Below are 27262 nucleotides of genomic sequence, written 5' to 3' on the forward strand. Positions count from 1 at the left end.
CGCCCGGGATCCCGGGAGCTGTCCGGCTGCCTCGGTGCTGATCCCGCCGCCGCCCAAGGGCCGCGAGCAGCGCCGAGAGGGCATTATGAGCGGGGGCGTCTACGGCGGAGGTGAGCGAGCCTCCGACTCCCGGCTCCGGGCTCCCAGGCCCCGCGCGGCCTCGCCCGCGGCCCTGCACCCCGAATCCGCGCGACCCAAGCTCTGGGCACCCCGGGGCCTGTTACCTCGGTGCTCTTAAGAGTCCAGCCCTGCGTTTGGGTCCCGCGCCACTCCTACTTTTCGTCCTCCCTGGACGCTCGCGAGCACTGGGCCCAACCTCTCCACCATGCAACTCACCTCCAATCGGCCCCTTCCTTCCCGGCAAGGAGAGTGCCTTTAAACAAGGCCTCTGATCAAAAAGGAACCCTGGAGGCTTGACCCCAGCTCCAAGACCCCAGATTCCAGGCCAAGCCCCAGCCTGACCCAGTCCCCACTGAAGGCGGCTACACTGTGGCGCTGGCCGGACCTACTCTTGGAGATCTCCAAGGGGAGAAAGGGTTTGGGAAAGGTCCCTCACATGCCTGTTTCCCCGCACAGATGAGGTGGGGGCGCTGGTCTTTGACATTGGCTCCTTCTCAGTCCGCGCTGGGTACGCAGGGGAGGACTGTCCCAAGGTGAGCTTCCAGCCCCCTCCCCAAATCCTAGGGACCCTGGACTCCTTTCGTGCTTCCCAGTGATCCCGGGCTCTCATAGCCTAGAGAGAAGCTCTGCTGAGCTGGAAGGTGGGATTAGCCCAAGGGTGGGCTGAGGGCCTTGCTGTGGGACTGGTCAAGGGCAAGAAGTTGATCCCCCTCCCTGCCCACTCCCCCCCTCCAGGCTGACTTCCCCACCACGGTGGGGCTGCTGGCCACGGAGGAGGGGGGCGGGCTGGAGCTGGAGGGGGAGAAAGAGAAGAAAGGGAAGATCTTCCATATCGACACCAACGCCCTGCATGTGCCTCGGGATGGAGCGGAAGTCATGTCACCCCTCAAGAATGGCATGAGTAAGGGCGCCCTACCCACTTCCTCCTAACACAGACACACAGCCCACAGCCCACTCCCTGGCACATGGCACCCCACGTCCACAGAATCTTGTTTGCATCTGTTCAAGTCCCAGGGATCTCCTCACTGCTGCCCACAAGTGCAAGATTTCAAACTGAGGTTGACCAGATTCCTGTGAATGGGGAGAGTCCCCTGAGTTGGTCTCATTCTCCCTCTCCTGAACTTGGTTTCCTTCCCTCCTTTCCTTCCTGCCACCCATTCCTGCCTGCCCACCTCCCTTCTCCATGCTGGTCTCCTGGCCCAAGTTGAGGACTGGGAGTGCTTCCGCGCCATCCTGGACCACACATACAGCAAACATGTCAAGTCCGAGCCAAACCTGCACCCAGTGCTCATGTCCGAGGCCCCGGTAAGTGCCTCACTGGGCCCCTCATTTTGGTCTGCGATTAGGTCCGTCCTTTCCCCTTCCCATTCACCTCTCCCCTCAAACCACTGTCTTCAGTCACCTCGCTTTTCAGATTTTCTCATCCTCTGCAGTCACTTTCCTTGCTCCCGGGTTTAGTCTCCCTGCCTCCCTCCCTCCCCCTACTCAATCTATCACCCCTTTTCCCAACCAGCTTTGTACACTGGCCCTGTCCCCAAAACTTTTTTTTCACCTTTTTAACTTAAAGTGTTTATCCATATTCTATATCCACACCTCAGTAATCAATCTGCTTTATGTAAAGTGTATTAAGAGAAAAAACTGCCATTCATTTCCCCTTTCTAGAGGCAACTGTTCTTTTCTCTTTTAGCGGATCTTTTTTTTTAAATTTTTTTTAATAGAGGCATGTTTTATTTATTTATTTGTTTGTTTGTTTGTTTTGTTTATACATGCACTGGGTACAGTCAGAAGCGCGGGAGGGTGAGAGAATTCACCAGAGCAGAGCGGGGAGCAGAGCAGGCAGAAGGACCGAAGGACACTGCTGAGGGGAGCAGCGGGCAGCAGGAGAGGTCTGCGCACCATGTGGGACCCTCCTCCGGTGGCCGGGGAGCAGCCGGGGATGGAACCGGCGGCGCTGCAGAGGCTGAGGGCAGCTTCGCAACCCAGCGCTCAACTTAGCGGATCTTTTTTGATTATTTCCTTCCAAATCTTTAAATATCATCCTTAAATTACTTCTTGTGCATTTTTTTAGTTCAAGGCATCATCTATGGATTTCTCACTACAGAAAATTAACTTTAAGCTTTCTTTTCTCCCCCCAACTTATGCTACAACACCCATCTTTAAGTACAGCTTTCATTTCATTTTTTTAAAGATCAACAATCAGTTATTACAATCTTATTATTAATCAGGGCAATAAATTATGTTTATTTTTCCTGGGCAACTTTTAATTTTTCCTGCAACTTGAAACTTTCCTTGGTTTTCATTTTGCTTAGCATTCTATCTACTTAATGGGATCCTGTATTATTTATCAATTATCGATATTTTTCTCAAGATATTAAATTCCTTTATATATTCTCTCAATTTAATCCTCTTTAAGAAATCTCTCCAGGATCCCCATTGATTTGTTCCACTTTGAACAAGCTGCCTTCCACAGAGGACAGAATTATCATCCTGATATTTGCCTTCACCTTCATTTTAGGGAATCCCTCTCTTTTCTCCTATAGTAGAATTCCTGTTTCCCGCATCTCAGGACTGTTTCTTGGTTTATCCCCTGGTTTTCATGGATCCCATCCTCCAGTAAATGCTTAGAAAAGTCATAGAAAATAAAATTATTGAGACCTTGCTTGTCAGACTTTGGATGGGCAGGCTTAGCTAGGTATAATGCTCCAGGCTGAGGATAATTTTTCTTCAGAATCTTGACGATTCCATTGTCTTTTAATATATGTTGTTGCCATCAAGAAGGCTGAAATAGTCTATTTCCTAAACCTTTTGATGTAACTTTTTCTAAATTTTTTATAGAATTTTAATTCTGTCCTCAGTATTATTTAACTTCACAATATTTTATTGATTTATTTCAGTCACTGCTTTAGACATTCAGCATGTCCCTTCAATCTGGAAATCTCTATTAATTCAGTGGAAAAAATTCAGTAATTTTAATTATTCATTAATTATTTATGTTCTCTTGTTTAGGAAATCCTCTTGTTGGATTTTGTACTTCCTGAATTGGCCCCCTAATTTTTAAATCTTTCTCTCATGTTTTTCAACTCTTTATCTTTTCCTCTAATTTCCAAGATATTCGTTCAGCTTTATTTTTCAACTCTTCTATTAAGCAGATCCTCCCTGTTCCTATATTTTTAATTTCCATTTCTTTTTTATTCTATGAAATCCACTTTTTAGAGCATCCTATTCTGTGATCTTACTAAGGGTACTAGTCTTGTTTCTGTTTTTGGATGTTTTAATTTCCCTGTATAATCTACATTCTTCCAAGTTGCTTTTATTCAGCCTTTTTTGGGCGCCTGTCTCATTTTATTTATTTATTTTTAAAAAAGATTTATTTATTTATTTATACAAACACTGGGTACAGTCAGAAGCATGGAGGGGGAGAGAATTCACCAGAGCCACAGCAGGGAGCAGAGCAGGCAGAAGGACCAAAGTACACTGCTGAGGAGAGCAGCGGGCAGCAGGAGAGGTCTGCGCACCATGCGGGACCCTCGCCCGGCGGGCGGGGATCGAACCGGCGCTGCAGAGGCTGCAGGCCGCTTCACAGCCCAGCGCTCAACCGCTGCACCACCGGGGGAGGCCCCGCCTGTCTCTCATTTTATATTGATTTATTTATGCATACAAGAGCTGGGGCACAGGCCAGAGATGTGGGGGAGCAGGGTGTGAGAGGATCCACCAGAGACAGAGTGGGGAACAGAACAGGCAGATTGACTGAAATACACTGCTGAGGGGAGCAGAGGGTGAGACAGGAGACATCTGCTTCGCCATGTGGGTTGCTCCCTGGCTGGCCGGGGATCAAACTCGTGCTGCAGAGGCTGCGGATTGCTTCATAGTGCGGTGCTTAACCCCTTGTGCCACCAGGGAGGCCCACACCTGTCTCATTTTAGAGGCTTTTCTCAGATTTCTGCAAATCTTGGATGTCTGCTTATCTTTAGGAGTCAAGAACTAAAACTCTGATTAGTAGCTGTATAGGGCAGGAGACTTTTCATTGTGATTTTTGCTATAGAATGATCTGACTGGGATGTCTGTTGGGTAACATCTGATAACCGACATCATTAGATCTTTGATGTAACCCACAGGGAACACTTCCACCCTGAAGACAGGCCTGGCCACCCTCGTTATGGGAGTCATGTGAGGGAACAGAGCTGATGTCTCAGCATTCAGTATCCCTGGCATCACTCAATGCCCCTGTTCTACATACAATGTCCTTACTCCCAGCTGTGTCAAGGGTCTCACCAGTTCAGAGACCAACATTTTCACTCTCTCAGAGAATAAACTTCCAGCCTTCTGATAGGGTCAGGTGCGCAATAACCCAGGGACATAGAATTGGGAGTGAGTTGAGGGATCTGTTACTTAAATAGCTTTAAGCAATCTTATTTTAGCTTTCCCTTCACCTCCACTTCCAGAGTTACCTCAAACTACCAATTCCTGATCCCTTTGAAGATTTTGCAGTATAACACAGTTGTTCTAGGTTTTTTCACTACTGGCTTTGGAGTCAGTATGCTTGAATCTCTAAGTTAGGTCTCTTGCCATTAAACTATCAACCTTCAAAATGTTGTTTTTTTTTCTTTCATATCATTCCTTGCTCTCTTTCTCACATCTGTTTTTGAAGTCAAATTCACATAACGTGAAATTACTCTTTTGAATGTTAACAATTCAGTGATATTTAATATATTCATATTGTTGTGTAACTATCACCTCTATCTAGTTCCCAAACATTCATCACACTCCCCCTGCTAAAAAAGCATTTTCATTAAGCAATTTCTCTCCACTCCCCCTGTCTCTAGCCCTTGGCATCAATCTGCTTCAGTCTCTATGTATGTATCTCTTCTGAATCTTTCATATAAATGAAATCATATGTGTCTTTTTGTGTCTGTATTCTTTCTCCTAGCCTATTTTCAAGATTCATCCATATTGTAGCATATGTCTATATTTTATTCTTTGTGTTTGAATAACGTTCCATTGTATGAGTGTACCACAATCTGTTTTCTCACTCATCCATTGATGGATATTTGGGCTGTTTCCACCTTTGGCTATTGTGGGTAGTGCCGCTATGAATGGTTGAGTACAAGGATTTGTTGGAGTACCTGTTTTCAATTCTTTCGAGTATATAACTAGGAATGGAACTGATGGGTCATATGGTAATTCCACGTTTATCTTTTCAAGAAACTGCCAGCTGTTTTCCTAGTGGCTGAATCATTTTACCTTCCCACTAGCAACATACAGGGTTTTAGTTTCTCCGCATACTCTCTAACAATTTTTTAAAAATTATTATAACTGCCCTATTGTGAAGTGATATCTCATTGTGGTTTTTATTTGCATTTCCCTAATCCATATAGGTTTATGTCTTTTTAAGTTGCCCCTTTGTTATACCTTTGCTAGGATCTTGGGAGGAAATAAAATTAGATGTTTGTATTTAACCCATCATTTTCATCCAGAAATCATCTTCCCCAGCTTTCTTTTCTGAGATGATTAGAATGGGGAAAACAGATATAATGGAGGAGCCCAAAGTGTGTCTTGCTCAATAAAGAGCACTGCACCAGGAGTCAAGAGACGATTACTCTTGACCCAGCTCTAGCAAGAGCCACCTGTGTTCTCCTGGGCAAGTCAGTCTTCTCTTGAGTTCTTTCAGCTGGGCTTAGATTGTGAACTTTAAAATTCTTTACAGTCCTCATATTCTGGAGATCTTAGTGGGCCAGCACTCTGACCTCTATCCACAGTACAAGTTATATGTTTGTGTGGGGGGAGTGTGTACATGGGGCTGTTCATCTCCCTTCTGAGTCCTCCCCTCCTGCACTTTCTCTCCAGTGGAACACACGGGCCAAGCGGGAGAAGCTGACAGAGCTGATGTTCGAGCAGTACAACATTCCTGCCTTCTTCTTATGCAAGACAGCTGTGCTCACTGCGTATCCTCTGGGTTGCTCGGCCTGGGTGGAGGGCCAGGGTGGGGCGCTCAGTGTGTTGAATTGAAGACTGAGTCTGATTCAGTGGAGATAAGTGTCATGGATGAGAAGATACCTCCCTGAATTCCATCAGTGCAGAGGGCCCTGTGGGTTCAATGCCGTGGGCTCTAGGGTGGCCAATGAGTGGCCCCTTGCCCATTCTTCAGATTAGGCTAAACAGAGAGAATCGAGCCAACTGGACAGCAGGGGCTGGAGCTAGCGAGAGGAGGGAAGGGTCTATGACACTGAGGGGTCTCCTCCCCACACAACAACCAGCATTTATTTTGTTAAGGATTGGTCTTGCATTGAAACCTGTGCAAGGCACTGGACAACATGGACCCTATTTTCAGGGCGGGGACAGAATCAAGAATAAAGAGAGTCTGGGCATGCAGCAGGAAGGAATAGAGGAAGAGGTTGTGATTCAGAAAAGGAGGAAGGTCCCAGGAGCCTTTCTCTAATAGATGGGTTCTAAACCCTGGAATGGGCTGAGCCCTGGAGAGCAGAGTAACTACACCAGACCTGGCTCCCAGGCCCCTAACTTGCTGTTGCTCTCTCTTTAACCTGCCACTCCCATGGCAGCTTTGCAAATGGACGTTCCACAGGCCTGGTGCTGGACAGTGGGGCCACCCACACCACAGCCATTCCCGTGCATGATGGCTACGTCCTGCAGCAAGGTCAGGCCTTGGCAGGGGATGGGGAGTGCCTTGGGTGGACCAGTCCCTGACACTCCCTCCCCTTCCAGGAATCGTCAAGTCACCCCTGGCAGGGGACTTCATTTCTATGCAGTGCCGGGAGCTCTTCCAGGAAATGGCCATTGATATCATCCCACCTTACATGATTGCAGCCAAGGTGGGGTGTCTGAGGAGTCCTGAGCATTCACCTATGATTATCTACCCACTGACTCATCAGATATCAGAGCTGTGAGCAGCAGGGCCCCCCAGAGGACCATGGGTCCAGTCCCTTAATTTATAATCTCGGCATCAGATCCAGATAAACTGAAGGACATGGCCAAGGTCAGACAACCAGCTGCTAGGAGGATAAGTGAGGCCAATGTGGTGGGTTCTGGGGTCCAATAGACTCAGGATCTAGGTCTGCCTCTTCATGTAAGAGCTGTGTCACCTAATGCATGAGACTGCAGCTCCTGAGCCTCAGTTTCCTCCCCGGTAAAGTGGAGTAACAGAGGAGTGTTAAACGAGACTCTGCATGCAAGGGTGTGCCCTGGATCCCCACAGGGAGCACAGCTCAGGAAAAAACCCTAAAAACTGTCTCTGGAAAGTTCTGGCCTCCCATTATATTCCCCATGCCCCAGCTTTCTTGGACTAGGGGCCATCAGACGAACTTTACACGTTGGGTGCATGCACGTGCATGCGCGCACACACACACAGACAGACATTCCCCATCCTCGCCCCTCACAGAGAAGGGGTGCAACCTACCAGTGCCTGTTAGCTGCAGAGTCAGAGAGTGTGAGGCACGCAGGTGTGGTCAGGGTGGGCTGGAGAAGAGTACTCAGAGGCTGTATTTCCACAGGAGCCTGTACGGGAGGGCGCCCCCCCAAACTGGAAGAAGAAAGAGAAGTTACCCCAAGTTTCCAAGTCCTGGCATAACTACATGTGCAATGTGAGGCACTGGAGAGCGTGCCCCAAAACATTCCACTGGAGAGGGTGCCCCAAAATTTCATTCATTCATTCCCTGCCATGAGTACAAGCGAAGGGACAGAGACCCTATAGGTGGGGTGGGGTTGGGGGGGTGCTGAGGGAGGCGAGGCCCTCAGCACCCTCCCTGGGTTCTCAGGAGGTGATCCAGGACTTCCAGGCCTCCGTGCTTCAGGTCTCAGACTCTCCCTACGATGAGCAGTGAGTAAGGTCCACGGCTGAGTGGTGGGAATGAGGGCGGGCCTGGAGCTCAGAAGGGCTTTCTGGTGCTTTGCAAGCACCCCAGGCAGAGTGTTGCTCCTTCCGGGCAGGGTGGCTGCACAGATGCCCACAGTGCATTATGAGATGCCCAACGGCTACAACACAGACTATGGCGCTGAGCGACTCCGCATCCCTGAAGGCTTGTTTGATCCCTCAAATGTCAAGGTTCGGTTGGATGTAGAAGAGGCTGGGAAGGATCACAGGAGCCTGGGGGGAGGGGCCAGAAGGCCCAAAGCCCAGGTCTCATTTCTCCACAGGGCCTGTCAGGGAATACCATGTTAGGTGTGGGCCACGTGGTGACCACCAGCATTGGCATGTGTGACATTGACATTCGCCCGGTAAGGCCTGAGCCTGCGTCTCAGCAGAGGGGCTCAAAAAGAGGGGGAGACAGGAGGAGGCTGTTCCCTGCACATTTACGCCTCCTCCTTGCTCGCAGGGCCTGTACGGCAGTGTTATTGTCACCGGTGGGAACACGCTGCTTCAGGGCTTCACTGACAGGCTCAATCGAGAGCTTTCCCAGAAGACTCCACCGGTAGGAACCCACTCCCGACCAGGGCCCTGGCCTTCAGTCTGGCTAGTCCTTGGGTACAAGTCCTTCCTCCTTCCCAAACACTGAGTGCTCTGGTTACCAGAGCAGACCCTCTCCCTGTGGTTTCTCAGTCTTGCCCACCCCCAGACCTGCCCCTTCCCAGAACCCAGGTGTCTGCTTCCCCCAGTCCCTCTTTCCCCCCAGAGTATGCGACTGAAGCTCATCGCCAGCAACAGCACTATGGAGCGCAAGTTCAGTCCCTGGATTGGGGGCTCCATCTTGGCCTCACTGGTGAGAGGGGAAGGGCCTAGCACCACGCTGAATGTGGGAAAGGGGCAGACCCAAATAGTCCTCACCATTTTGCCTGCCTCTTCATTCATTCATTCATTCATTCATTCATTCATTCATTCAACAAACATCTATTTTTGAGAAAGGGCTGTCAGAAATCCCAGAAGGGTGAAGACTCTGCCAGAACACAAATCAGGGAGCAAGGGGATAAGAAGCTGGAGGGGTTGGTTGGGATGAGATTGTGGATAGCCTTGTGTGTAGGAAGAGGCACCCACTGTACTCAGCACAAGGCAGGCATGAAGGCTTGGGGCAAGGGATCACGTGATAGTCACAGGCACATTGGGGAAGACTATCAGGCATGAGTCTTTGGAGATCAGGGTATGAATTGGACGCATGGGGACTTTGCAAGGAGGCTCTTTCTATTTGTCCTGGAGTCACAGAGTGGGTAGCAGTGTGGGTGGGGAGAGCAAACAGAAAGTGGGGACAAACAGAAAAGGAGATAGGCAAGGTTGGTTCCATGGTAGTAGGTGGAGAGTTCAGTCGGAAACTTCTGCTGAAGCAGATGCTAGATGTCAAGTAGGCAGCTGGAACTTCAAATTGCATCTGGAGGGTGTCAGTTGCACAGAGGGGACAGGAGGGCCATGAAAAGACAAGAACAATCACTAAAGGAGGAACCCCCAAGGAGACAGAAATGAGGGTCAGAAAGACAGGAGGCTGACATCCTGATCTTAGCTTGGAGCTGGGAGTATGTCAGCTGCACACTGACTGTGTGGCTTCCTGTGTGCTGGATGTGGACAGGCAGCCCACATAGACCTTGCCTCCGTGAGCAGGGACAATCTAGAGGCCAAGGCAAACAGGAAGTCACCACAATGTGTGGGAGTGTTCCTTCAAGGCAGGATCTGATGTAGTTGAAGGGTTCCTAAGGGCTCTAAGATGCAACATTCAAGCTGACATGCATGGGAAGAGTAAGAACTCAAGAGGCAGAGAGGGGCCATGGGGAAAGTTGGGCAAAGCCAAGGTCAAAGACAGTAAGCCAGCGCCTCAAGTCTGACTAGGAAGCTCACTTGCAGAGTACAGCGTGGAGTGGAGAGGGCTGCTGTGGTCTCCACTGTGACGGAGTTTGACAGAAGAGTGGATTTTTAGGGGGTGGAACTAACTGGAATTTTATTAGAGATCCAACAGACAGAATGTGGATACTGTTTGGATACAAGAGGTAAGCGAGGGAAGGAATTAAGATGGAGGTCCAGGACGCTACCTTCTGGTAGAGGCTAGAGCAGAGCTGTCCAACAAGAAGGTACCATGAGCCAGTTAGGTATTTGGCTTTGGAACTCAGCGCCCTGATCTGTACTGGAAACAGGAGATACAGGGAGGGGTGGGGCTGCAGAGGATGAGCAGAATCCAGGGAGTGGATCAGTCAGCGAGGGAGGCCTGCTTTGTTGCCCAGGACAGAAAAAGGGACAGTACCAGGAACACAGACACTAACTTTCAGGCAGCGGCAGTGCAACCATGAAAGAGAAGGGACAATCTGAGCTGCCCAGTGCAAGAGACCCTCAGAGGCAAGTTTCAAGTATGCGTGGGGAAGGAGCACCAGAGCGGAAGACTGCCCAGAGGAGAGCCGTTTCTTGGGAAATGGACTGGGCCTGTTTATAAAGTGCAGTGTGGTGCTAGGATACCTGCAGGAGGAATGTGTGTGTGTGCTGGGGTACCGGCTGGCGGGCCCGGGCTGTCAGCTCTACTACCCAGCTTGCGAACAGAGAACACCCGTCCCAGGTAGGGAGGGAGGGGGCTCTACTAATACTTGTTGAATGAATGAATCATCAACCAGACCATTCGCCTCTGAAATAACGGAGGTCGCAGAAGGATGCTGGGGGTGGGCGGAGGAGTAGGCGGGTATGTGGGCCTGGGAAGCCTGGAGAGGCCCAGGAGGAGGGTCCCCGCGCGGCTGAGCCTGCAAGGGTGGACGGTGGGGGGAGGCTGGTCCCGCTCCTTCCAGCACCACCCTGACTGGCGACGTCGTTTCTCCCACCAGGGCACTTTTCAGCAGATGTGGATCTCCAAGCAGGAATACGAGGAGGGCGGGAAGCAGTGCGTGGAGCGGAAGTGCCCCTGAGGGCGCCCCCTGCCTACACCGGCCGCGGCGGCGACGGGGAGGACCGCGCCGGGGGGAATGGGGCTCCCCCGGCCCCGCCTCCGCAGGTCGACGCCCCCAACCCCTCATTGTCCCCATCTTACCCCCCCATTCTCCTTAGATTGTGATGTTTCTGGGTTGAAAGAAGTAAACATGTTTTAAGAAAAATTAAAAGTCTGGTTTTCTTGGGGCCAGTGGGGGCCAGTTTGGAGGGAGGCAAGGGAGGCCAACCTACGTCCATTCGTGATCCCCGGGTGGACTCCGGGCAAGGTCTGCGGGCGAGGGCAGAGTCCCAGCGGCCGCGGACGCCTCAGGTTTCAAAAACGTGCCGAGGACCCGGCTAAAGGCCGCGCCGGGGCGGGAGGCGGCGGGGCGGGGCGGCCGCGGGGCGGGGCCTAGACGAGGCCGGAGGGGCGGCCTGGGCGGGCTCGGGCCTCCGGGAAGGCTGCGCCCGAGGACGCCGCCCCGGCTGCCAGCTCTGGTGGGGGGCGCCGCCGGGCTGTCTTCAGGCCCTGGCTCTTGGAGGTGACGGAGAAGGGGGTGGAGCCTGGGGCGCTGGTGCACCCCAGCATCTCAGAATTTCTGTACCGATTGGGTAGTAGCTGAGGTTTGCCAGGGAGACCCGTTTATTCCGGAGCTTCTTGTCCTGGAGTCCTTGGCGGGGACCCGTGCCCCCTGCCTCAAATTGTGGGTGAAGTTTAGTGATTGTGCCCTTGACGTATCCCAGACCCAAAAGAGGTAGAAACCTGTGTGATTAACTGCTTTGGTGACTAAAAAGGCGTGCGTGCCCAGGGAGGACTGTGATTTGTCCAAGGACACCCAGCTCTGCCTGCACCTGGCCACCACTCTTCACTGATCCTGGTGGGGCTTGTCCAGGATCTCACTGGTCCTGCCTGATCATGTGCTTTCATCCATGCTCCTCCCCGGCAGCCAAGAGAGACTGAGACGGCCTTTCAGTCAGATCCTGAAAAGACAAACATCCACTTGGCCAGACCAAAGCCCCCTCCCCCACCTGGGGTCACAACACTGTGGCACTTTCAGCTTAGGATCCCACTGGAGCAGGGAGGGCACTGGGGGTCTGCAAGCCAGATGAGTATGGGCCAGAGGTGTTCATAGCGGGGAGCTTAGGAAGGGGTCTGGAGGACACTGGAAGGGTGGAAGCAAGAGAGGGAAGGGGCATCCCTATCTCCGCCCTCCTCAGTCATCAGCCCTCCTCCTCCAACCCTGCCTGTAACTGGGAGGTCAAAGTCTGCCCCAAGGTCAAAAAATTGATTGTTTTGGAGGAAGGGGGCAGGAGCAGGACTGGGGAGGGATTGGCCCCTCATCCTCTAGCCTGGGCTGGTGGGCCATGTCCCAGAGACTGGACTGAGGCCAGGACTGCACCCCACCCTTAGAAGAAGGGGGACAAGGAAGGGCTTGGGCTTAGGCTGCCTGCTAGGGCTGATAAGGGGCCCTCTGGGGCTCCCACAAACGGTTTATCATTGCTTAGAGGGATAGCCCGCAGGGCTCAGGAGGAGGCACAAGCATGGAGCAGCTTTGGGGTCTACTCCAGAGAGCGGTAAGACAGAGTGGGTTTGGGGACACTTTAGGCCTTCTCTCCAGCCTCCTCCCAAACTCCAGGGTTGGCCCTCCCCTGCCCTCTCCAGCACGCCTCTCAGGCCCCCTCCCCTGCCTTGTGCTCATGTGGCACCTGAATTTACTAACACTTCTATTGCCAGATTCTTCCCATTCCCTAGCCTCTTCCCCCATCTCATACCCGTTGTGCTCTCCACAGCGAAGGCTGTCCTCACGACCCTCCCAGACAGTCTACAAGCCTGTGGAAGGCACCCAGCAGGGCCACCTGGAGGAGGAAGACTGGGAGGAGGGGGCTGAGCCACCAGCCCGCTTCTGCCCCATGGAGCTGAAGGGTCCTGAGTCCCTGAATCCTACAACGGGGCGGCAAAACCTTGGCCTCTGGGTGACAGCAGGACGAAGGGCCGCCCCGTATCTGGTTCTGACAGCCCTGCTGATCTTCACTGGGGGTGAGCGACATGCCCCCTTCCCCCAGTGAAGGGCCTGGGCTGGAGGGAGATTTCTGGGGTCCAGAGAGGGACAGGGAAAATCTCCATCTTGCCACCCGCCAGCCTTCCTCCTGGGCTACGTGGCCTTCCGAGCGTCCTGCCAGGCATGCGGGGGTGACGTGTTGGTGGTCAATGAGGACGTGAACTATGAGGTGGGCCTGGACTCCCAGCAGAGCACTTTGTACTGGAGTGACCTCCAGGCCCTGTTCCTGCGGCTGCTGGGAGAGGGCTACCTGGAGGACGCCATCAGGTAAGGACCCAGCTGCCCCTCCAGGCCTCAGAAGCCTCACCAACTTCAGACTCAGCCTCTTCCTCCTCTGCCTATCCTCAGCCCCCACCCCCTTCTGAATCCTCCACCTGCTTCCCCCCCCCCCCCCCCCCCCCCGCCGTTCAGTGGTCTGGGGAGGGTGGCAGGCATCTGGAGCTGAGAGAGGGAGGCAGTTTGGAGAGGAGGTTCAAAGGCTCAGACTGAGGGTGACACATTGGCGACATGTGGGAGCTGACAATGGGAACAAAGAGCTCTAGCATCCAGATATGAGGTGGGATACACCCAGAAAGTTTGGAGTGTCATGCCAAGGAACTCAGATGGTGACCTATGGCAGTGGGGAGCTCTTGGGAGCTCAGAGAATGAACATTTTCAGGGAATCAGAAAAACAAGCAAACAAATTCGATAGTTTTTCAGGGGATTCTTCTGGGTTTTCTAAGTAGATAATCATCTAAGCTATAGAGTGGGAGACTCACGGCTTCCTTTTCAATATTTGTAACTGTATTTTTCTTTTTTTTTTTAAGAGTTATTTATTTATTTATTTATACAAGCACTGGGTACAGTCAGAAGCGTGGGAGGGTGAGAGAATTCACCAGAGCCAGAGCAGGAAGCAGAGCAGGCAGCAGGACTGAAGTACACTGCTGAGGGGAGCAGCGGGCGGCAGGAGAGGTCTGCGCGCCATGTGGGACCCTCCTCCGGTGGCCGGGAAGCAGCCGGGAATCGAACTGGCGCTGCAGAGGCTGCGGGCAGTTTCGCATCCCAGTGCTCAACCACTGCGCCACCAGGGAGGCCCTGTAACTGTCTTTTTCATTTTAAATTTTTTATTGAGGAAACATTGGTTTACAACACTGTAGAGGATCACACCTCTTTATCTTTTTAAAAGATTTATTTATTTATACAAGAACTGGGGTACAGGCCAGAAGCACAGGAGGGTGAGAGGATTCACCAGACACAGAGCGGGGAGCAGAATAGGCAGACAGACCGAAAACACTGCTGAGGGAGGGAAGCAGAGGGCGAGACAGGAGAGGTCTGCCGCGCCATGTGGTGAGCTCTCTGGCCAGGCGGAATAGAACGCATGCTGCAGAGGCTGCCGACAGCTTCATGGGCTGCATCTTAACCCCTTACACCACCAGGGGGGCCCTCTTTTTTTTTTTAAGATTTATTTATTTATGCATACAAGAGCTGGGGTGTAGGCCAGAGGTATTGAGGTGAGAGGATTCACTAGAGACAGAGTGGAGAGCAGAACAGGCGAATCCACTGAAATACACTGCCGAGGGGAGCAGCGGACGAGACAGGAGAGGTCTGCTATGCCATGTGGGTAGCTCCCTGGAGGGGATCGAACTCATGTTGCAGTGGCTGCAGATAGCTTGATTGCACTGTCTTTAATCCCTGTTTTGTTTCTTTACACTCCATCGATAAGTGAAAACATCTGGTATTTGTCTTTCTCCTTCTGACTTATTTTGTTTAGCATAATCCCCTCCAGTTCTATCCAGGTTGTTCCAAATGGCCAATACTATAGCTGCATAGTATTCCATTCGTTATATTGATATATGTCACGGCTTCTTAATCCACTCATCGTCCTGTTCTTATTGCATTGGAGAGATCATGAATTTGGGTAATGATGACAGTAGATATCTTTGTCTGTGTCCTGATTTTAATAGGAATGTTTTTATAATACTTGGTCACCGAGTGTGAACTTTCCTGTAGTCTCTGGAGAGCTTTTTAAAATCAAATGAAGGAAGTTTCCTTCTATTCCTAGCTTACTGAGACTTTTTTAAAAATTTTTTTAGAGATTTATTTATTTATGCATACAAGAGCTGGGGTACAGGCCAGAGATGTGGGGGGTGGGAGGATTCACCAGAGACAGAGTGGGGAGCAGAACAGGCTAATCGACTGAAACACACTGCTGAGGGGAGCAGCAGGTGAGACAGGAGAGGTCTGTTGCACCACTGCTCCCTGGCCGGGGATTGAACTCATGCTGCAATGACTGCGGATTACTTCATAGTGTAGTGCTTAATCCCTTGCACCACCAGGGAGGCCCTGAGACTTAATTTTTTTGATGATCAGGAAAGGAATAAATAGGTATAGAATGTTTTTCAAAAATTTTCTAGAATGTACTATGATGATCACATGATATTTCTTCCTTAATGTTTATGTAGTAATTTGTTTTTAAATCTTTTTCCAGTTTTAGTATATGCAGTAGTTTGTATTAATAGATTTCCTTGTCTGCATGAGCTCAAGGCTAAAGATTAAGGTCTATTATTAGTCTTTTGATACACTAGATTTGCCTTGCTAAAAGACCTAAATTTGTGACATCAATTATAGTTAAAAATTTAGGGTTGGGGCCTCTCTGGTGGCACAAGGTTTTAGGTCTCACCACTGTGGGGCTGTCCCCTCTGCAGCATGAGTTTGATCCCCAGTCAGGGAGCTGACCCACATGGCGCAGCAGACCTCTCTGTCTTGCCTGCTGCTCCCCTGAGCAGTGTAGATCTGCCTGTTCTGTTCCCCACTCTCTCTGGTGAATCCTCCTACCCCCTGCACCTCTGGCCTACACCCCAGTTCTTGTATGCATAAATGGATAAATTTTTTTTTAAATGTAGGGCTTTTGAATGTGGTAGTCTGAATACAGGCTGAGCAGGTGGACAGTTTGAGAGGTCTAGGGCTGGGGTGTGGCACTGTGGGTGCCATCAAAGGGCAGGGAGGCAGGAGTGTAGCAGTGAAAGAACAAGCAATGACTCTAGGTTGTATGGGGAAGGAAGGAAAGCCCGGCAGGAGCAGAGACCTGGAGAAACTGGACAGTCTGGAGTGTTTGATGGGGTTGAAGAACAGGTATAATGAGGGTAAGGGGGCAAGTTGGAATCTGAAAAGCTTTAGGCAGAGAATAGATTCTGAAACTTTTCAATTTTGTCTGAACTGTGTCTCATTGATATTGGAGTCTCCGGCACTACCACGGTGCCTTGTGCTTAGTGTCTGGTAAATCTTCAATAGGTAAGCATTCTGGAGATGGAGCTCCAGGTAATGACAAAATCCATGGTATAGCCAGGAGAATGGATGGCCAGCTTGGGGGTGGCTCTGATGCATCATTTATTCATTTGTCCAACAAAGATTTTGAACATCTGCTGTTGTGGCAGGTGCTGGGCTAAGCAGATGGTGGTGATAAAGCAGAGAACAAAACAGTCTGGACTTTACCATCATGGAACTTACAGTCTATGGAAGAAAATCAACACTAAACTATTAACTACATTCATGACATAATTATGACTAGAATCAATGCCTTGAAGGAAAAGTAAAGAGTGTGAGGAATGACTCTAACTAGGGGGACCTGGGTTAGCCTGGAGCTAGCTGAGACCTGAGTGGTGAGTCAGCTTGCCAGGCAAAAAGGTGGAAAAGCATTTCAGGCTGTAAAAAGGCTCCGAAGTGGGAGGATGGTAGTCTATTAGTAGAGGTAAAAGGAGGTCTTTGTGGCTCAGGTCATAAAGGGCCTTCTGGTGACATGAGGTTTTCTGGATTTTATTCTAAGAAAGAGAGAGAAAACTGAAGAGTTTATTGTGATCAGATGTGGGTGGGTATTTTTAAGGTCCAGTGCAAGGAATGGAGTCAATCCTACTCCCGAGACCACAGTACAGTATCCTCAGTGAAAAGGCATCCTGTTGAATTTTCCCTCCCTATCCCTGAACACTTCCCCCCACCCCCTCCTCCAGGAGCACCCCACCTAACAAGTTGGGCGTGTGCCTTTAAATACACATGTGGCTGTCATGTTTTATGCACGATGTAGATTTTTTTATGCACTATGTAGATTTTTCAAAACATTGTATAAAATGTTCATTTTAAAATTTAAGCAACATTGGGAAAAAACACTCCAAGGCTCATTCTGCAGGTATAGTCATCACTAATGTGTGCTTTTACTTAAACTTTTTTCACATAACACTGTTTTCAAGCTCTGTCTATACAGTAATGTGTGCCGCTAGGTCTATTGTTTCTTACTGCTGCGCAGATATTAAGAATTCATTGACAGGTGCAGTTCCAAACACCTGAGCCCCTGGAGGGGACTGGCTGGGGGCACAGGAATGGTGCTGAGGAAGCCAGTGAGATCAGGGATAGTAACAGAACAGTAGCCCCAGTGAGCTGACAGGATGGTGACTGACACTGGGTGGATCATCCATGTGGATTCTGATGGGGTACAGAGGCACCATGGATGTGGAGAGGAAAATAAGCCAGGTGCCAAAGTCCTCAATGAAAGAGAGCAAGCGACTGACTGGAAGATAATAGCACTGGGGGAGGGGGGTGGGTGGAAAGGGTTGGATGGCATGGGCCTCAAAGAGTTTTACCAGAGGAGAAATGGTCAGGAACTTGAACAGTGGAGTCAGTAGCCTCCACTCCAGGCGAGGAGGTGGGAGAACCCAAGTCACCTTCTTCAAGAGGAGGCCTGACCTCTCAAGAGAAAGCTCAGTTGTGTTTTTTTTTTTTTTTTTGGTGGGACTCTCACCGGTGGCCGGGGATCGAACTGGCGCTGCAGAGGCTGAGGGCAGCCTCCCAGCACAGCGCTCAACCGCTGCGCCACCAGGGGAGGCCCAAGAAAGCTCAGTTTCTGCTAAGCTAGAGGGGTGGGTATTCAGTGATGGCACTGAGGAGGCAGGGCACAGGGGGAGCCAGGTGACAGGGAGGCCATGTAGTGGTTGAGGTGAGATGGAAGAATCGGGAGTTCAAGTGCCAAGAGACTCAACAGTCAGGTGGTGACTATGGAAATCAGGGTGAGGTTTCCAAAGAGACAAGGGACCCCCATGTGTAAGTTGTCTCTGTGAGATCCAGGTGGAAGATGGAGGGTCCCCCACTTTTGCCCAATGAATACTTTGTAAGAAAAGTGTTCTCCTGTGGGGGCAAAGCACAGGTCAGTGCACTTATGAGGCGAGGAAGAGGTAGCTAGAACAGTGAGTGTAGCCTGAGCCTGGATGGCCGAGCAGGAGGCCCTGGAGGCCCTAGGGTGCAGTCCTGGTGGTGATGGGAGGGGTGGTGCCGGCAGGGTGAGGGAGAGACAGGAGTTCCTCGCCACCCACGGCTCTGGGCAGCGCTCGATTCCACCTCCCCAGCCTTCCCCCTCCAGTGCCCCAACCCCATCTCTCCCCGCTTAGGCAGATCAGCCTTCGGGAAAGGGTGGCCGGCTCCGCCGGGATGGCCTCTCTGGCCCGGGACATCCGCGCCACGCTGTCTCGCCAGAAACTGGACCACGTGTGGACCGACACGCACTACGTGGGGCTGCAGTTCCCCGACCCGTGAGCGCGTGGGGGCGGGGCCGAGACTGGGGGGGCGGGTCGCGCGCGGCGAGCGGGGTGTGCACGCTCAACAGCCCCACCCCTCAGGGCTCGCCCCAATACCCTGCACTGGATCGGTGAGGCCGGGAGGCTCGAGGAGCAGCTGCCGCTGGAGGACCCCGACGTCTACTGTCCCTACAGCGCCACCGGCAACGCCACGGTGCGCGCCTCGGGCTCAGCCCCCAGGAAGGGGTGGGGGCGGGAGGGGGACAGCCAGACCCCCTTCCCTGGTGGTGGAGGAGCGACGTCGCGTGCGCCTCACTATGCTCCCCGTCTCCAGGGCGAGCTGGTGTACGCCCACTACGGGCGGCCAGAGGACCTGCAGGACCTGCGCGCCCGGGGCGTGGAGCCGGCGGGGCGCCTCCTGCTGGTGCGCCTGGGGGTGATCAGCTTTGCCCAGAAGGTGAAGATCCCACAACCGGGGAATGGAAAAGGGCGGGGAGGGTGCGGGATGGGCAGTCCTAAGATCCTCTGTCAGAGAAAGGAGAACCACGTGGATCATAAGAAAATGGTGGGGAGCAAAATCAGGAGAGGGATGGGGAGTACAAAAATAAGGGCATGTGGGGTCCCATGAGGTTTGAGGGCTGCCAAGGCACTGCAGGAGGGAATGAAGTCCTGCCACAGTCTCCCTGTGGTACCCACAGTTGCAGGTCTAAGGCCGTTATTTCACCTGCATTTGCTCCTCCTGCCCTTACAAGTTGGTTTTCTCTCGAAGGAGTCCATTAGCCACTGTCTTCCCCAGGTGGCCAGTGCCCAGGACTTTGGGGCCCAAGGAGTACTCATATATCCTGACCCTGCAGACTTCTCCCAGGACCCACACAAGCTAGGCCTGTCCAGCCATCGGGCTGTGTATGGACACGTGAGTCTGTAAGAAGGCGGCAGTGCCTTCCCAGGTCCCCGGCCCCATCTCCTGTCTGGGAAGAGGCTGGCACACTATTCCTGAGAGCCCGTACAGTTTCGTTGTCAGCACCCCTCTCCCCACAGGTCCACCTGGGAACTGGAGACCCCTACACACCTGGCTTCCCTTCCTTCAATCAAACCCAGTTTCCTCCAGTCCAGTCCTCAGGCCTCCCTAGCATCCCCGCTCAGCCCATCAGTGCAGACATTGCATCCCTTCTGCTGAGGTGAGGGGCATATGGCGGTCAGGAGAGGGGGCAGGGAAGGGTAGGCTGCCACTAGCCTATAGGTGCCTTTTGGTGAACTAGGAGACTGGCCCTTATTCTGGGTGAGCACAGCTTCTTGCCAGGACCCACCATTTGGTGGGTAGAGCTCCAGCTGGATTTCATACCCACTTCCCTGGACACCCTTGAGCAGTACACAACCTGCACAAATGCCCGAGGCAGGACTGGTGAGCAAGGTGCAGAAGCAGCAAGGGAGGGCTGGGGGTGGAAGGAAAGAGCGAAGAGGGGTCTTTGGGCTCTTCTACAGCCCGGGCCTCTCTGCCATTTCCAACTCTGCTCCACTTCTTTCTAGGAAGCTCAAAGGCCCTGTGGCCCCCCAGGAATGGCAGGGGCACCTACCAGGCTCCCATTATCGCCTGGGCCCTGGGCCAGGCCTGCACCTAATGGTCAACAACCACAGGGTCTCTACTCCCATCAGCAACATCTTCGGTTGCATCGAAGGCCGCTCAGAGCCAGGTGTGCTTGCTTGCCCGGCATCCCCAACAGCCTGCAGGAGCTGTGTAATGGCCCTGGCAAGAGATGGGGCTGGAGCAGGGGGCCCAGGAGGGGGCGAGAGAGGTGCCCCAGGGAGGAGGGCAGCTTTGACTGAAGTGAAGGGTGTGGCAGGGGCTAGCTCTGAGGTAGGCTGGCAAGTTCAAGGTAACCTGGGATGAGGGAGGGTAGCAGTGAGACTCCACTGTCACAACCACCCAGAGTTCTGCCCAGCAGTAAGCTCCCAAGCACTGGAGGTGAGCAAGCACCTGCTGGGTGATGTTCTAGAATGAAAGGGAGGTCAGACTAGGATAGGAAACACTTTCCAGCATAGCTGGGTGTGCATAAAGGTGGGGAATCAAAGCAGGTTCTTGCACGCTGGAGTGTCATTCCTTTAAGAATTAAGGGAGCGGCACAGGGAGGCCTGTAATGAGGCTCAGCTGGGATGCCTGTGGTAGGAATGTGAAAGATTTAAAAGAATAAAACCCATCAGGACAGCTGAGGTAATGGAGTCCAGAATGACTCCAGGCACTTCCTGGAGGAGCAGGCCTTCCAGGCTGCGCCAAGGGGAGAACTATTCCCTGTGGGGCAGCAGGCTTAAGGGCTAGGGTTGCAGAGATGTGAGGGGCTGAAGACTGATGGAGGAGGCCTGAAGAAATGGTGGTGCCGCTCGGCCAGCACCCACTTTTCAAACATCCCCCCTTCCCCCAGATCACTATGTTGTCATCGGGGCCCAGAGGGATTCGTGGGGCCCAGGGGCAGCCAAATCAGCAGTGGGGACTGCCATACTGCTGGAGCTGGTTCGAACCTTTTCTTCCATGGTGAGCAATGGTAAGGTCAGGGGCAGGGCCTGGGCCAGGCAGCTGGGGCTATGACAGAGCCAGGGGAGAGAGCCATGGGGAGAGAGGCAGTTAGGAGCTCAGCCTGCAGGGTGGCCATTCAGACTTCCAAACCTGGCCACTCATGTCCTACCTTTGTGGCCCTGGGCAAGTTATTATCTCCATTTCCTCATCTAAAAATGAAAGTAGGGCCTCCCTGGTGGCACAGCTGGGTTGCGAAGCTGCCCACAGCCTCTGCAGCGTCGGTTTGATCCCGGCTGCCGAGCGAGGGTCCCACATGGCACTCAGACCTCTCCTGCCGCCCGCTGCTCCCCTCAGCAGTGTACTTCAGTCTGTCTGTTCTGCTCCCCGCTCTGGCTCTGGTGAATTCTCTCACCCTCCCGCGCTTCTGACTGTACCCAGTGCTTGTATAAATAAATAAATAAATCTTTAAAAAAAATAAAATAAAAATAAAAGTAATAATCACCCATGGTCTGAGTAAAGAGCAGGCAAGAGATTCCATATGTAAACAGTCTCCAGCCCAATTACAATTGAGCCAGACAGACCCAGGGGAGATGGGCTGGGATGGGCGTGTAGTGAAAGGGAAGGAGAGACCCCAGGAAGGAAGAAGAAAAAGAGGTGGCCTTGCTTAACCCCCAACAGAGCCCATCCTCTCTGCCCCCAGGCTTCCAGCCCCGCAGAAGTCTTCTTTTCATCAGCTGGGATGGAGGTGACTTTGGGAGTGTGGGCTCCACGGAGTGGCTGGAGGTAATGTGGGGTCCTGGGTAGGTGTCAATCAGTGGGGAGAGCTGGAGGGGTGGTTCCACACTCCATGTCCCTCACCAACAGGGCTACCTGAGTGTGCTGCACCTCAAAGCCGTAGTCTATGTGAGCTTGGATAATGCAGTGCTAGGTGAGCAGGGCAGTGCCATCTGCCATCCCCTGGGCCCTTTCAGGGACACCCCTGCCTTCAGGCCAGGTCATGAACCTGGTATCCCTCCCCCACCCTCTCCGCAGGAGATGACAAATTCCATGCCAAGACTAGCCCCCTTCTCATCAGCCTCATCGAGAACATCCTGAAGCAGGCAAGAGCCCAAGGGGATGAAGGGGTGAAGGGAAGCTGGTGAGGGCCAGAGCCTGACCAGTGTCGTCGTCCCATCCTCCCCAGGTGGATTCTCCCAACCATAGCGGGCAGACCCTCTATGAGCAGGTGGTATTCGGCAATCACAGCTGGGATGCTGAAGTGTAAGTTGGGGTGGGGAGGAAAGCTGGAGATGAGGGGGCACCTGAACCCACACAGCATTCCCACCTGCCCACCCTCAGGATCCGACCACTGCCCATGGACAGCAGCGCCTATTCCTTCACGGCCTTTGCAGGGGTCCCTGCCGTTGAGTTCTCCTTCCAGGAGGTGAGCCCGCCCGGCAGCAGCAGCCCCTCTCTGGTCTGCACCAGGGCCCAGCGCCAGCCCCCCATTCCCTGTCCCCGCAGGACGGCCAGGCATATCCGTTCCTGCACACGAAAGACGACACATATGAGAACCTGCACAGGGTGCTGCGAGGCCGCCTACCCGCTGTGGCCCAGGCTGTGGCCCAGCTCGCTGGGCAGCTCCTCATCCGACTGAGCCACGATCACCTGCTGCCCCTCGACTTCGGCGGCTATGGGGACGTGGTCCTCAGGCACATAGGCAGCCTCAACGAGTTCTCTGGGGATCTCAAGGTCGAAGATGCCATCCGAGCTCCCTGCTACTGGGGGTGGGGGTGGGCATCGCCCCTCAAAGCGCAGCCCAGCCCCTCCCCCAGCTCTTGGGTCTTGACCCCCCAGCCACTTAAGCCCCTAGAGCCCAGCTCCGGTGCTGTCCCAAGCCCCAGGGATTTGTTCCAACCTCCAGGCCCGGGTCTTCATCTTCCCTTTCCACCCTGCTCCCAGCCTTGGGTTCCCCTCTTCCTCCCCTTCCCGCCAGGCCCTGTCCCCCAGCACCTGCACCCCCAGCCAAAGCCCGCGTCCTAGCCCCTGCCGCCGGCCCCAGCCTGCACCTCCGCCCTCAGGCCCGCGGACTGACCCTCCAGTGGGTGTTCTCGGCGCGGGGAGACTACATCCGGGCGGCGGAGAAGCTGCGGAAGGAGATCTACAGCTCCGAGGACAGCGACGAAAGGCTGATGCGCATGTACAACGTGCGCATCATGAGGGTGAGCCCCGCCCCGCCGGCCCGGCCGCGCAGCCCCGCCCCGCCCCGCCCCGCCCGCCTCCCCGCGCCCTGGGGCTGCCTGCCCGGCTTCTCCCTACCCGGCTCTTGTGCTGGGGACGCTCTTTCACCGACCGGCAGGGATGGAGGGACCATTGAGACAGGCCCTGCATAGTGATGAAAGGGAAAGGCCGTTGACCACAGTCGACCGGCCGACGGGTGGCAGAACTGAGGATGCGGGGAGGGGTGCACATATCCCCCCTAAGAAATACCCCCCCCCCCGGAGAGAAAAACCATGTCCCTGATGGTCTGCAGAACATAGGCAAGCTTATGACCCAGGAGGTGAAAAAAGCTTATTAAATGCAAAGCAGGGCCTCCCCGGTGGCGCAGAGGTTGAGCGCTGGGTTGCGAAGCTGCCCGCAGCCTCTGCAACGCCGGTTCAATCCCCGGCTGCTCCCCGGCCACCGGAGGAGGGTCCCGCATGGCGCGCAGATCTCTCCTGCCGCCCGCTGCTCCCCTCAGCAGTGTACTTCGGTCCTTCTGCCTGCTCTGCTCCCCGCTCTGGCTCTGGTGAATTCTCTCACCCTCCCGCGCTTCTGACTGTACCCAGTGCTTGTATAAATAAATAAATAAATATTAAAGAAAAAAAAAGAAGAAATGCAGAGCATGGAGAGCTGTGTTCTGGTAATGAGATAGATGAAATACAGAAAGGCTGCTTGGGGGAAGTACATGTGGAAGTTAATCAAGATCTTATTCCCTCACCAGTCACTGCTTAGCTTTGAATACTTCGCAGCTCACCTGCCTCTCTTTCATTTCTTCATCCTAACAACTCAACCCTGCAATCATCTGATCTTGGAAAATACATGGCTAGGGACTGTGGGTGTGGGACAAGGTCTACAAGTCAAAATTATTAGTGAATGTAGGGTGAACGGGGAACCCATTGTGTACCCACGCAGTCTGGGAAGTCTGTGTGCCCCCTGTAAGCTGGCGTTCTTCCTCTCCCTTGTTTTTTTTTCCTTCATGCACCCATTCTGCCTGTCCCTTGGCATCACCCATTCTTTCTATTCACAAGCCTATCCCTTTTGCTTTTTTGTCCTTGCCCTTTCTCCTGCTCCCTCTTATTCTCTCTCCTTACTACCTTCTCTCCCCCCACCCCTTCCTGACCTCTCCTCCTCTTGCCTTTGTCCCCTTCACTGAGACACGGAAGACCCTGTGGTAGGAGTAGATGGGCATGGTTCATTCTCATTTACAGATCTTCGTTTAATCCCTGCTGTGCCAGACTTCAGGAGCACAAATAGACATCCCACCCCACCCCTGAAATTGCCTCCCATCCCTACCCCTAAAAGTCATCCCTACACAAAAGGCATCTGTGTGTAAGGGGCAGAGTAGGGACAAGTCTCAGGTTCAGGACTTCAGACCCAAAACACAGGGCTCATGCCCACCCAGGAAACTTGGTAGATCTAGACCAGGGGTTGGTAAACTATGGCCAGAAAGACAAATTTGTCTCCTGCCTCCTGTTTAATAAATAAAATTTGATTGCAACATGACATGCTTATTGGTTATTGTATTGTATGTGGCTGCTTTTGTGCTACAACAGCAAAATTCAGTTGTTGCATCAGGAACAGGATGGCTTGCAAAACCTAAAGTATTTACTATGTGGCTTTTTGCAGAAAACAAATGCTGACCCTTGCTTTAGGCCGTGACTTGGGTCTTGAAGTTCAGACAGAATTTAGGTTGGTGCAAAGAAAAGACATTCCAGGTTGGTTGGAGACCCAGAACAAGGGTGTGACAGTGAAATAGGCCTGACTGTCCTAGGGAACAGGGCGTGGACTAGTAGAGCCTGAACAGAGAACTGATGGAGAAGTGGAGGGAAGAAGAGCACCAAATGGTGGCCTAGGGATCAACTGTGAAGAGCCTTGAGTGCCTTAAAGTTTTCAGGTTTGGGCATCAAGGAAATTAGGGAAGGTTTTGAGCAGGCAGGTGATGGGAACAAAGTGGAATTTAGGAAGAATTTGGCCACAGTATGGCCAAAGAAAGAATGAAGAAAGAATGACCTGAAGAAAGAATGAAGTTAGTGAGGGCTGAATTCCGGCAGAGGGTGGCAAATGGCAGTAAGTGCCACTGTGGGTGAGGGGATCAGACTGATAGGATATTTAGAAGGAAACAAGGACAGACTGGGTGTTGAGGGCCACCATTTGCTAGGGGCTTACTTCATTTTGTTCCCCATAGGACTCTCCTAAAATCCTATGAGGTTGCTAATATTGTACACAGAACTAAGGCCCAGAGAGGCTAAGTAATTTGCAGTCTGACCCCAAGACCTTTGCTCCCCCCACTCTCACTCACCTTCAAGTCTGAGAAGCTGGCACCTGGGGAACACCATAGTTTCCTAGGAGGAATGTGGGTAAAGGGCCAGGCTCCAGGAGAGATTGGTGAAGATATTATGTATCTGTGTCCAGGTGCTCCCTCCCCCTGGGGTGGGGGGGAAGAAGCTGGAGGGCAGGATGATTGGGTGAGTAGAACTGGAAACTCCCCATGAGGGCCTGCTTGAATCCAGGGGTCTAGATGTCTCTGTGAATGAAAGATGTTGGCCCTAAAAAGATATGAGTGTGTGAGGCCCCTAAAGCTTCTGATTTTGCTGGGGAGGTGCTGAGAAATGGTAATTTAAAAACTTTTCCCAAGTGATTCTAATATACAGCCAGGGCAGAAAACTGCTGGATTGTGGGTAAAGAGGAGAAGAGGTCCAACTGTGGGTTCACCCACAGATAGGAACAGGAGGTGGGAGAACTGAGCTAGGAACAAGCCATCTCAGTAAAGATGTAACAACATCTGAGTCAGAATCAGGCACTTCACTGGGGCTGGGCTGCCTGCTTGACCTTTGGCTCTGGCCTGTGGACACTGGTGGAGGTGGGGCAGAATGACTAGGTTGCTAAAAGCTGTGGCATTAAGAGGAACAAGACAACAGACTGTTCTTTGAGGCTTAGGATGGGGGGAAGTGAATGGGTGAGGAAGTCTGGGGAGACCTAGATACAGGCTTGGAGTAACTCACAATCTGACCCCAAAACCTGTGCTCACCCCACTGTCACTCACCTTCATGGCTGAGAGTCTGGCACATGGGGAAGACTGAATTCCTAAGAGGAATGTGGGTAAAGTTAAGGTGACTGAAGGGATGGGACCCAAAATACAATTGGAGCAAACATCCTACCTGGCTACTGATGACATCACCAAATGACCTTTCCTGATTGGGTAGCCAAAGGGAGGTGGGTCATAAAGAAGGGCTCAACATTGTTAAACACACTATTGTAGAGCCCAAACTAGACTAGGAATTGCTCTTCAGGCCCTTTGCTCTGAGGTAGAGGCCTCACCCAGACCTGTTCCCCTTCTCCATACAGGTGGAGTTCTACTTCCTGTCTCAGTATGTGTCACCCGCTGATTCTCCATTCCGCCACATCTTCCTGGGCCAGGGGGACCACACACTAGGGGCCCTGCTTGAACACGTGCGGCTGCTGCGTGGTGGTAACTCTAGGGACCCTGAGGCTTCCTCCTCTGCGGTCTCACCTGGCCCGGGCTTCCAGGAGAGCCGCTTCCGTCGCCAGCTGGCCCTGCTTACCTGGACACTGCAGGGGGCAGCCAATGCCCTTAGTGGGGATGTCTGGAACATCGATAACAACTTCTAAGGTCCAATGTGGGTGTGTAGGGGTACCCCCATATACCCCTGCCTCCTGCTGAGTGCTCCTGCCCTCACTTAAGTGGTTTCTGGGTGACCTAAGCCAACACTCACCTACACACCCCTACCCCTGCAACTATAGGAGTGACTGAGCAGTACTTTGCATAAAGAAGGGCCATTCTGTCAGCTAGACAGTGGACAGCGCCCTTTTGCTCAGTCACAGCCTCCTCTCTGACCCTCCCCTTCAAGAGCAGCTCCTTTCATCCACACATACCTAGAGAGCACTCTGGAAAGTGTCCTAGGCCCTGGGACCTGGCCAGCTGTCTTGGTGGGAGAGATGGCTGGGACCGTAGCCC

The 27262-nt window shown here is 52.7% G+C and overlaps 2 protein-coding genes across 3 annotated transcripts; both read left to right on the top strand.

Annotated features, from left to right (window-relative positions):
- Positions 1–85: 85 nt before the first annotated feature.
- ACTL6B (actin like 6B) lies at positions 86–11048 on the top strand (the record flags this gene model as incomplete). Of its 2 annotated transcripts, none has more annotated exons than XM_084251039.1 (14): positions 86–110; positions 577–653; positions 856–1021; positions 1325–1425; positions 5965–6062; positions 6678–6772; positions 6841–6947; positions 7626–7715; positions 7890–7951; positions 8062–8176; positions 8269–8349; positions 8403–8543; positions 8745–8831; positions 10858–11048. In XM_084251039.1, the coding sequence occupies 14 exons, from the start codon at positions 86–88 to the stop codon at positions 10936–10938; spliced, it is 1326 nt and encodes a 441-aa protein (XP_084107165.1). In that variant the 3' UTR covers positions 10939–11048. The 2 variants fall into 2 exon arrangements, with proteins under 2 accessions (XP_084107165.1, XP_084107166.1); XM_084251040.1 differs by having other exon boundaries at positions 8448–8543.
- A 1335-nt stretch (positions 11049–12383) lies between these two features.
- On the top strand, positions 12384–26916 carry TFR2 (transferrin receptor 2; the record flags this gene model as incomplete). Its single annotated transcript, XM_084248776.1, has 18 exons — positions 12384–12514; positions 12731–12977; positions 13080–13266; positions 18411–18551; positions 18639–18750; positions 18871–18993; positions 19333–19449; positions 19575–19714; positions 20064–20227; positions 20954–21073; positions 21746–21828; positions 21910–21973; positions 22078–22145; positions 22229–22305; positions 22384–22468; positions 22549–22776; positions 23106–23246; positions 26632–26916. The coding sequence occupies exons 1-18, from the start codon at positions 12482–12484 to the stop codon at positions 26914–26916; spliced, it is 2415 nt and encodes an 804-aa protein (XP_084104902.1). The 5' UTR covers positions 12384–12481.
- Between the last annotated feature and the right edge of the window lie 346 nt (positions 26917–27262).

Source organism: Talpa europaea (assembly GCF_964194135.1).
Source record: "Talpa europaea genome assembly, chromosome: 12".
Taxonomy (NCBI): Eukaryota; Metazoa; Chordata; class Mammalia; order Eulipotyphla; family Talpidae; genus Talpa; species Talpa europaea.